The following is an 11,443-nucleotide window of genomic DNA, read 5'->3' as shown; positions in this document are numbered from 1 at the left end:
TTGCAGCCCTTCAGTTTGCTGTGGTTTAAATTTTTTTTTTAAAAAATATTAATAGTGAGATGAGTAAAATTTAATGTGTTTTTCATTCGAACTATTTTATCTAATTAATTATATTTTAAATATTTTTTATCGTGATGTATTTTAATTTTTCGTCTCTAGTCAACAATATTTATGGCTCAGTCTTTAAGTGATTTATTTTTTTTTTCAAAATATCTCGTTAGTAAAATTTTCGCCTCCTCTGGAGAAGATTTTTGGATCCGCCACTGCAAATACAGTAATTAAAAAGGGTTTTTTCTACACTTTATTTGGGAGAAGAAAAATAAAGTAAAAATGGGTAACACGTTAAATAATAATCAAATGTGAAAAAAAAAAGGTGATATTCCATTGTGTAATTAATATAATGCTTATGAGATGTTTCAACGGAATTAATTAATATTAACGGAAAATGCTATACTCACAATTTCACATAACCGGCTCCGTTGCGGTTGTGTGCGATGACGAGATTATTCTACTTCTCGGGGGCATTAAGAATGATGCATACAGGACAGGGTGCAGGCCAATTCTGGGGAATTCGGATTTGATAAGAATACATGAAAAGTTTGTCTGATTTAGAAAATACATGTGTAAAGAAAATTGAAAAGATTATGGTTGGAGAGTTAGACAAATACTAATATACTTTTAAAATTCTATAAAAGTCTTAATCAAATATCAATATATTTTTAAAGACCTTTTAAAAGTTTAAATCGAATACCAATAAACTTTTAATGTTTTTAAAAATTTAAAAATCTTTAACAGTCTAGATCAAAAAAAAAAAAAAAAAAAAAAAAAAAAAAAAAAAACACCAACTTTTTATGTTTTTAAAAATTTATAAAAGTCTTGGACAGCTCAATTGGTCACAGATACGTGAAGTTTGGGAACAATGACACGGTATTGAGTCTCACCAGTGTCCAGCACATAAGCAACCTCTCAAAATGAGGGAGCTACGAATTGTGCACAGTAAGCAAAGGTCTAACCTTTATGAATTTCTGGATATATAGTTATAAATTTGTGGATATATAGTTATGAATTTATGGATATTTAGTTCATTCATTGTGGATATTTAGTTCATTCATTGTAGATATGTACTTCATTCATTCACTGTGGATATATAGTTATGAATTTCTGGATATATAGTTATGAATTTATGGATATTTAGTTCATTCATTGTGGATATTTAGTTCAATCATTGTGGATATTTAGTTCATTCATTCATTCATTGTGGATTTTTACTTCATTTATTCATTCATTGTGGATTTTTACTTCATTCATTCACTGTGGATATATAGTTATGAATTTGTGGATATATAATTATGAATTTCTGGATATATAAAAATGCTATTGCCGAGAATCGAACCTGATTTCTTCTTTAAGTGGGACGCGCGTTTTTTTAACCAAAACGGCGCCGTTTTGCAACCGTATGCAGCTTGCAAGGTGCATTCGGTTGCACAGTGCGTCAACCTTTTTGGGAGTAATGAAATGTCGTGAGATTGGTGCTTGGGGTAAGAAATAAGAATAAATCCACGCCAATCCCCGGCCCTAGTTTTAGTATAAATATTTGACATAAGGCAGCTAGCTAGGCATCCCAGCATTGCCATGGAAAGCTTAACACTTGTTATTCAATGTCTGTCTCTTCTTCTTATTCTCTTCTCAACAACTTCCCTTTCTGAAACCCCACACAAAATTCCCAGTCTCACTCCGTTATACGACTCCATCCTACGCCGCCGAGACTCTTCTTCTTCTGCCACCCAACTCCTTCTCCCTCCTGATTTCACAACCTATTATTACGATCAAACGTTGGATCACTTCAATTATAGACCTCAAAGCTATGCCACCATCAAACAGAGATACATAGTTAACTCCAAGTACTGGGGTGGCGCCCAATCCAACTCCCCTATCTTCGCATGGCTCGGTGCTGAAGCTCCCATTGACTATGATCCCATAGGCATTGGATTTCTCACTGACAATGCCGCTCGTTTTAAGGCCCTTCTTGTCTACATAGAGGTAATTGAAGAATGTGTTCAGTTTCGATTAAAAGTTTGAGTTCATAGTTAAAATGTAAATCCATATTTTATCTGGTAATCATGCAGCATAGGTACTATGGGGAATCAATACCATTCGGGAACATGGAAGAAGCTCTGAGAAACGAGACCATTCGTGGCTATTTCAACTCCGCTCAAGCTTTGGCTGATTATGCACAAGTTCTGTTATATATAAAGAATAGTTACTCAGCCCAAGATTCTCCCATCATTGTTGTTGGAGGATCATACGGAGGAAGTACGTACGAGATTATCCTTTTTTTTTTTTTTTTCTAGCAAGAGTTGATTTGGTGGTTTTGGCAGCAATTAAATTAAAACTTGAGTTTTGTATTATTTCATGAAGTGCTTGCTTCGTGGTTTCGGTTGAAGTATCCACACATTGCTCTGGGTGCCTTAGCTTCATCAGCTCCCATTCTCTACTTTGACAATATTACACCACAAAATGGATACTATTCCATAGTGACCAAAGACTTTAGGGTAAGCACTCAAACTTTACGTCCTATCATATAATATGTTGATTTTTGCAAGCTTGAATTTTCTGAATGTTGGTTGCAGGAAATTAGTGAGAGTTGTTATCAAACTATAAAACGATCGTGGTCCATTATTGACACAATTGCTTCCCAGTCAAATGGCCTCTCCATTCTAAGTCGCAAGTTCAATCTTTGTCAGTAAGTATTAATTCTGAACACACACACACACACACACACACACACACACACACATATATATATATATATATATATATATATATATATATATATATATAAGTATTGGATCCAATGAGATTCCTTAAAAGAGAGATATAAGAGTCAATCTCAGTCTTACATTTAAAAAAATCGGATCCATCAGATCAAATTTTTTTTTTAAAAAATACAGTGACATTTTTGTAATTATCACCAACTTTTACTTTGCAAATTTGAACACTAAAATCTGTCATTGTCAGACTTTTCCAAGTTTTCACATTTAGTATTAACATTTTGCATATTTAGTATTAAAAATTGAATTGGCAAAAATGCGAAAGTGCATTGCACTTAGGGTTTTGATTTTAGAGTTTATGACTCAGTTTTTAGTTTTGTTTACCATATTTACATATTTAATTATTAAAGATGGCATATTTAAGTGTTCAAGTTTGCATAGTAAGGTTATGATAATTATAAAAATGTCACCGCGTTTTTTTTAAATGTGATCAGACCCATCAAATTTTTATCGATATAAGGTTGATATTGGTTCTTATTTATCTCCTATGGTGTGTGTGTGCGCGCGTGCGCAGGCCTTAACCCATTCTTCAAAGCTTTTAGGCAAAAATTTGTGTCAGATCATGACCGATCGGGTCAAAAATTTGTATGAGATCGTGACCGATCGGGTCAAGATGAAAATGTAATATTTATAAATAAGCATTACATTTTTCCTCACAAGTAATGTTTCTTTATAAGTATAAATATTTTATTCTTGATTAGTATTGCATTTTTCAACATAAATATTACATTTTAATCTTGAGTTCTTGACGTGACCCATCTCACAGTTATGATCCCTGAGACGAACTCACATGAGAGTCACTCAAACTTAATTTTATCGTGTGTGTTGATATCTAGGGACTTAACCTCGTCCGGGGAGCTAAAGGGTTACTTGAGTTCAATATACACTGAAGCTGCTCAATATGATGCACCGCCAAAATATCCAGTGGCGGAGGTGTGCAGTGGCATAGACGGTGCACCTATAGGGGCTGATATTCTTGATCGAATACACGCTGGTGTCGTCAGTCGTAAAGGGAATCAAAGTTGCTATGGTCTTTACACTGACATTGGTATTTCGGGATGGAGCTGGCAAGTAAGTATATATTTTCTCATTTTTGGTGAAGGTTAATAGGTGATGGAATTAATTGACCAGACCCAAACCAAAGCATTCTAAATAAAATTTAAAAAAAAAAAAAAAAAAGAATAAAATAATGAAGACAATAAAGAAATAAGACAAATATTTTGCTTGAAGATCTCTTGGATAAATGTTACATTTGTGTAATATAAAGATGTGTAAGAGAGAATATGTTTTGGTCTTGCCTAAACCATATGAGGGCTAATTATAAAAATAGGATAGCCCTTGAGACTAGGTCATGGTTCAACCGACTCCCTTTCGGGCTTGGAGATGACCTCGGAGGTTGGCTAGAGCTAGCCCCCGGGTCCTTTGTGTCCTTCCCGGGAAGCTATTCTCCCATGGCCTTGTTCTCCGGCCCTTCATGCCATGCTCAGGGAGCTATCGTTCCCAGGTCTTGCTCTCTGATATATCGTGCCTCACCCGGACCTTGTTCTCTAGTTTTTCGCATCCCGCTTAGGCCTGCATACTTAGACTTTTCTTCTTGGGTCAATATGTAATGATACAACTTGGTTGAGAAATGAGAGATTTTGGTGTGCAGACTTGTAGTGAATTGGTGATACCGATTGGGCGCGGCAACGGAGACACCATGTTCTATCCAGCTCCTTTCGACCTACAACGATACTCTCAAGGTTGCATTAATCTCTTCCATGTTCCACCTCGACCACATTGGATCACAACTTATTACGGCGGACATGTATGTTGTTCAAATATTTTTTCCAAAACGAATTTTCCAATTGTCCTACACTTTTGATGAAAATGTAATATTTTTTTCCACATTAGATTCTTATAAGTAATGTTGCACTTATAAATAAAAATGTAATACTTTTGATGAAAAATGTAATACTTTTACATCAAAATATAAAAGTATTAATTTTTTCTTCAAAAGTATTACATTTTTCCATATAAGTAACAATATTTTATTCTTGATTTAGTATTATATTTACTAGTATAAGTATTACATTTCATATTGACCCGAATTATCTCACGGACAAGAATATGTGAGACGGTCTCACACAAATTTTTACCTTAATTTATATATCATTTTATATGAGCATTGTATGACAAATTAAAATTGCAGGATATTAAACTAGCTTTGAGCAAGTTTGGTAGCAACATCATTTTCTCCAATGGACTAAGAGACCCATATAGTAGTGGAGGGTAATTTATAGTGGCATTCTTTTATATAAGTTTCTTTTTTTTTTTTAATCAACATTCATATCTTATGTTATTCTTTTTTATTTCTTGTATTTTGACAGGGTTTTGGAAAACATATCAGATACTATACTCGCCATCTATACCCGTAATGGTATGTTAGTTTGTGTGTGTGGGGGGGGAGGGGGGGGGGGGGGAGAAAGAAATTAGCCATTAATTTGAGATGATCAATAATTCAAGATTTCTCTTAGAAAATATAGTGACAATTTTGTAATTATTGAAGATTTTGAAGGTGCACGAAAAAAATTTTCATAGTGCATCTAATAACATGAAACAGTGCATCAAGATATTTAAAGTGCACTCAAGTCAGATGCACTTTAACATATCAACATATGCACCGTGAATCTTTGCTTAAGTACAATTAATTATGGAATTTGTCAAAATCACGAATTTTTCATAGCACTTTTTTCCTTTACTTTGAGTCGTAATCATCCCATATATCAACGGCTATCATTAATCCATATTTTTACACAAAGTATTATTCTTATATGATTCTAATTCATATATATATATATATATATATATATATATATATATATATGTCACCAATACTTTTATATCAGGTACAATCATGAATACATTCATATTTGTATCAAGTATTATTGATAATGATTTTCGATCATATCCATTACAATTATGTATGATATACAATTATACATAATTGTAACCTATATAAAAAGAACGGGGGTAAATTGCTATCTTAAAAAAATTTATATAATGAGTCCGGGTAAAGTATGTATATGACAAGTTGATAAAAGTACAATTTTGTTTGCTGTGTTGTAGGGTCTCACTGTCTGGACTTACAAGGGGAGAGAGAAACGGATCCAGACTGGTTAACTGAGCAACGGAAAACGGAAGTTGAGATAATACAACGTTGGATAACCAATTACTATGCTGATCTTCAAGCACTCAAGAAATAGAAGACAACAATGTTTTATTGAATTATATATACCAATTACAGTTGTGAGCAGATAATATATAAAATAAAAGTGTAACTTTTCACCGGACAAACTGATCAGTTATGGATGTTTTATTGGTTGATGTTGTCATAATGTAATGTTAAATCTGTTTGAAAAATTAGTAAAATTTGACATTTAAAGTGGATATTTTAAAATATTATTAATCTGAGTGGATATACTTTCAATATGGATCATGTCAAAGTTTTTATTCATATTCTGGTAGTTGAAAAGATAAATTTGATATATTATATGCTTAAACGAGTATGGGAATAAGAAATCAATCATCAAAATGTACTCATTAAATTGAGAAAATTAGAGTTTGGGAAGGTTTTTAAGTAGCTTTGACGTTCCACTAAACATTGAAAGGAAGGTGAGTTTACACTAATATATCCCAGCCTCCATATCTTAAGTTATCTATTTGCTTTCTTGTAGTCGTGTGCCATTAGTATGTATGTCGTATGCATGGCCGAATGTAGTTGTGTGCCATAATTTATATGTCGTGTGCATAGGTTTGTTAATTAATAGAGTCTGGGTTCGAAACATGATGTTTGCATGTATGCTAGTGTGTCATTGTATAATTAATAGAGTCTAAGTTCGAAACATGATGTTTACATGTATGCTAGTGTGTCATTGTGTATTAAATTGTGTGCATGATACTAATTTGTCGTGTGCCCATTATCTGTCCGCACAGTTCTCTATATATTATGTGAACGCAACCATATATATATATATATATATATATATATATATATATATATATATATATATATATGTATATATATATATATATATATGTATATATATATATATATATATATATATACATATATATATATATATATATATGTATGTATATATATATATATGTATGTATATATGTATATATATATATATATATATATATATATATATATATATATATATATATATATATATAGAGAGAGAGAGAGAGAGAGAGAGAGAGAGAGATTTAAGATCATATGAGAACACCTGCTTAGGTGAGAACGTGATAATAAATCGTGTGCATCCGTCTAATATTTTTTAATGGTCTAGATTATATTAAGTGTGTGTGAACGCGCATTAAATGTGTGCCAACACGATTAAGTGTGTTTGCACACATTTAATGCGCGTTCGCACACACTTAATCTAATCTATACCATTAAAAAAATTAGATGAATGCACATGATGTGTTCTCATGTTCTCACCTAAGCACATGTTCTCACTGGAACCCTACCCTATATATATATATATATATATATATATATATATATATATATATATATAATCGCACTCAGGTGCGAATGTTTCGCCCAGGAGCGAAATAGGAATGGATTCTATCCGTCCACGTGTCCAGATCTAATGGATGAGAAACACTGATTTTTTTTAAAAAGCGCTGTGACATTTTAGTAAATAATTGATTATCGAAGTGCAAGTAAAATGTATTATAAGTGCATGTAAAATGTATTATAAGTGCAAGTAAAAAATTTACACTAAGCATCAATACTAAGTGCACCTATAGTTCTAAGTACTTGCACACATAGTTATAAGTAGTTGCACCTAGGTTCATGAATGTTTGCGGGTGGTTTTCAGGGGTATTAGTGTATTACTACCCGCTGAACTCAGATCAATGAATGTTAACAAGGCTAAATTGCATGCACTTATCGGTGAAAGTAGGTGCACCTATAGTTATAAGTAGTTGCACTTAATAGTTGCACCTATAGTTATAAGCACACCCTGGTGCATGAATGTTTGCGGGAAGTGAATGCTAACAAGGCAAAATTACATGCACTTATAGGTGAAAGTAGGTGCACTTATAAGTGATTTTACTTGCACTTCGATGTTCAATTATTTACGAAAATGCCACCGCGTTTTTTTTACGCTATTAGATCTGGACACGTGTCGCGCGCTGATTCGTTCGCATATTCCTTCCTGGGCACTTATTCGCACCTGAGTGTGTATATATATATATATATATATATATATATATATATATATATATATATATATATATATATATAAGGGATCAGGTGCATTTGTGGCTTCTCGTGCGGTTGATTAATGTGCGTGAGTTTTATACTTAATGTGCGTGAGTCTTGTGCTTAATGTGCGTGAGTGTGTAATGTTAATGTGCGTGAGTTTTGTACTTAATGTGCTTGAGTATTATGCTAAATGTGCGTGAAGTTTGTGCTTAATGTGCGTCACTTGAGTTCAGAATTACGAGCTCAGAAGGAAGCAGAACAGAAAGAGAAGGTGGGTGAAGCTTTTCTGATTGTGTGTGAATGGATGGATATATGTAAACGCGCATATAGCTGTTCTGATTTTATGTTTTATCTGTACAGGAGAGAGAGAATGCTAATGAGAGCGAAAATGTTTCAATCTGTGAGAGCATAAAAGACATTGTGAATGAGGCTGAATCAAAGGAAACTAGGGAGGGAGGTAAGAAAACTCAAAAGGTCCCTCAATATGTAAAGAAAAACAAGACAAAATCCATTCCTCCACCACTTCGAAACAAAAACAAGAAGAAAATGCAACAGTAGATGCGCATAATTTTCACAGCAGTGGATGAAGAACACACTCACGCACATTAAGCACACAACTCACGCACCTTAGGCACAAGACTCACACACAAGTACAAAACTCACTCACATTAACATTACACACCCACGCACATTAAGTACAAATCTCAGGCACATTCAGCACAATACTCACGCACATTGAGTACAAACCTCACGGGAACCTTTCAATATATATATATATATATATATATATATATATATATATATATATATATATATATATATATATATACGCACACACACATACTAGTTCTTCCCACGCGCTTTGCGCGAAAACTTGTGCACAATGTTTTAACTCAATTAGTAAATCATTGTGAAATAGATAAATTGCATTTGGGTTTTTTTTTTTTTTTTTTTTTGATTTGATGAAGTTTCATAAATATTCACGTAAAATGTATTTTGTTGGTTTTTAGAAAATTTTCACAAGAAATTCACATTATGATGAATATACACATTTGTAATTATTTGTAATGATATTTAATGGTATTTTACAACTATTTTCTACTTGTGTTATTTAGTTAACATGTATTTGCAATTGTTTCCAATCTCATCTAAAAGTATGTTGCTTACTGGTCCTATCAGTTTTGTAAATGAATGTGCAAATGTTGTAAGTATTAGTTCGTGTAATTTTATTATTTTGTTGTTTGCTGGATTGAACATCTAAAAATAAGTAATATTAGTTCTTTTGTTTGAGAATATCATTTTTGTTACATGTAAAATAACTTATTTTATGACGGGAGCGCATTGATGTAAACGCAATTGTAAATGGATAAAATTTGTTTAAATGTCTTTTTCTTCTAGTTTGAGTTATCTCCCTTGTAATTCATATTGTTGTATGGAAATCCAATAACAGGTGAGCCATCATATCCTCTATTCAATCCTGAATAGAGTCATCATGTGTTAATTTACCAGTAGCAAACACAAAAGAACATCACTATAAAAATTTCATTTTAAAATTGTAAGACCAGTCTTGGTCATTTTTAAATCTAGCTGTTAGTGTTGATATATTTATGTATTTTTGGTTCCATAAATATAAATGCTTGATTGTAAATATCGCATTGCTTAGAAGAACATATATATATGAGGTGATTATGTACATCATTAGGAATTACAATTTTAAAAAGAGAAGAAGAATGTAAAATAAAAAATTTTAACAACCGAATGTTTAAAATAGATAACATGAATGTTAAGAAAATAATTTAACAACCACATAATTTTATAAAATATGATTTTCCATTTTAAAAAATTCTGAAACTATCAAATCATGTTTTCGAATTAGTTTTAATACCTTGTAGATTCTTGCACATTTACCATCAGAGTAGAAGAACTTCATGCATTATGTGGTTGCTCATTTGATACCTAGATATGAGATAAACTTATTAATAAAAATTAAGCTAGTAAACTTAATAATAAAAATTTGAAAACAAGGAAAAAGAGTAAATTGAATTTAGAAATTACTTGGTCTTTTTTTGAATAACATGTCACACTAATTTAATGAACTATAGAGGATTTGTCAAATATAGATATACATATCACTTGAATTCAATTGTCTCAATTCGTCATCTCTCACAAATTGATATCTAGAAATCTTGTGGCACATGTGAGATAAATAGTTATCAATTGCAAATAATTAGTATATGAAAATGATATTTATTTAAATTTGAAATAAGAGGGTAAACAAAAATAACACCAATAAACGTCAGGCATGATGTTAGTTTTTGTCTGGTGCAACAGTTGTTTGAGATATGTAATCCAAGATTTCTTGATAAACAATATTATTTGTAATATTGATCAGTTTGTTGTGACCATCATCACTGAATATAATCATCTTGATCGAATCTGCTTTTTTTGCCCGAGACATAGCAACATACAATTGTCCATGACTAAAAACCGGCTCTTTCAAGTAGATTCCAACAAAATCTAATGTTTGCCCTTGAGCTTTGTTAATTGTCATGGCAAAACACACTTTAATAGGGAATTGGGTTCTTTTAAAGGGTATCCGACAATTTTCATCCTTTGATGGCTCAAGAGGAATTATTGGAACGAAGACATGTTTTCCTTTGTATTCACCAACTGCAATGAAACAACTGATGAGATGATCTTCAAATGAATCACAAACTAATCTCGTCCCGTTGCATAATCCTTCAGCTGGATTCAGATTTCTCAATAAAATTATAGGACAATTTTTCTTCAGAAGTAACTTGTGAGGAGGTAGGCCAGCTGGGGATAAAGTGTGTAAATAATCTTTACAATGCAACTGGTTCGAATTAAGTGGTTCATCAAAACTAACATAGCACTTACTTTCACCCGGGAATCTATCTATTAAGATAGAATTAATTTCATCTGCAATCTCATTCTTAGTTGTTAAGATGGCTCTGCTCATTAATGAATAAGGATCATTCCCGAAACATGTTAAATCAAGATATACAGATTGAAATAAAGAATCAAGAGAAATATCTTCATTCGGACATGGAATAATGAATGAGGATGAAATCTTAATCTTGTCTCGACCAACGAATTGTTCAGTTCCATTGCCAATCTTCATCAAGTACTCACAAAATGCTGAATCCTCATTTGCACGCACATTTTGGACCAATTTTAATCGTTGGGTGTTTGGCCAGATTGATGGTGATTTAACCAAAATTGCTTCAATGAAATCTTCTTTCTTCCCATATCTAATAACTGGTAATGTCTGTCGAAAATCACCTCTAAAAATAACCACTTTTCCTCCAAAAATTTGATCTGTGTCCAT

General features: G+C 32.3%; 2 protein-coding genes across 2 annotated transcripts; one reads left to right on the top strand and one right to left on the bottom strand.

Annotated features, from left to right (window-relative positions):
- Positions 1-1,617: 1,617 nt before the first annotated feature.
- LOC109171466 (lysosomal Pro-X carboxypeptidase-like) lies at positions 1,618-6,241 on the top strand. The gene is made up of 9 exons (XM_019320512.1): positions 1,618-2,040; positions 2,127-2,313; positions 2,419-2,552; positions 2,631-2,743; positions 3,668-3,902; positions 4,483-4,638; positions 5,023-5,102; positions 5,201-5,250; positions 5,940-6,241. Exons 1-9 carry the CDS (start codon positions 1,633-1,635, stop codon positions 6,074-6,076), a joined length of 1,500 nt encoding a protein of 499 aa, XP_019176057.1. The 5' UTR covers positions 1,618-1,632; the 3' UTR covers positions 6,077-6,241.
- A 4,161-nt stretch (positions 6,242-10,402) lies between these two features.
- Positions 10,403-11,443, bottom strand: LOC109171879 (ATP-dependent DNA helicase pif1-like). The gene has a single exon (XM_019320965.1). It carries the CDS (start codon positions 11,441-11,443, stop codon positions 10,403-10,405), a length of 1,041 nt encoding a protein of 346 aa, XP_019176510.1.

Source organism: Ipomoea nil, unplaced genomic scaffold (assembly GCF_001879475.1).
Source record: "Ipomoea nil cultivar Tokyo-kokei standard unplaced genomic scaffold, Asagao_1.1 scaffold0143, whole genome shotgun sequence".
Classification (NCBI taxonomy): domain Eukaryota; kingdom Viridiplantae; phylum Streptophyta; class Magnoliopsida; order Solanales; family Convolvulaceae; genus Ipomoea; species Ipomoea nil.
Note: the sequence above shows the minus strand (reverse complement) of the source record. Positions and strands in the feature narration are given on the sequence as shown.

What these genes read in the sequence shown, in the direction of transcription:
- LOC109171879 (XM_019320965.1), bottom strand. Translation starts at nt 11,443, where the DNA reads ATGGACACAGATCAAATTTTTGGAGGAAAAGTGGTTATTTTTAGAGGT.
- LOC109171466 (XM_019320512.1), top strand. Translation starts at nt 1,633, where the DNA reads ATGGAAAGCTTAACACTTGTTATTCAATGTCTGTCTCTTCTTCTTATT. An exon ending in GACCCATATAGTAGTGGAGG is followed by an intron (nt 5,103 to 5,200) that starts GTAATTTATAGT and finishes GTATTTTGACAG; the next exon opens with GGTTTTGGAAAACATATCAG. An exon ending in CGCCATCTATACCCGTAATG is followed by an intron (nt 5,251 to 5,939) that starts GTATGTTAGTTT and finishes GCTGTGTTGTAG; the next exon opens with GGTCTCACTGTCTGGACTTA.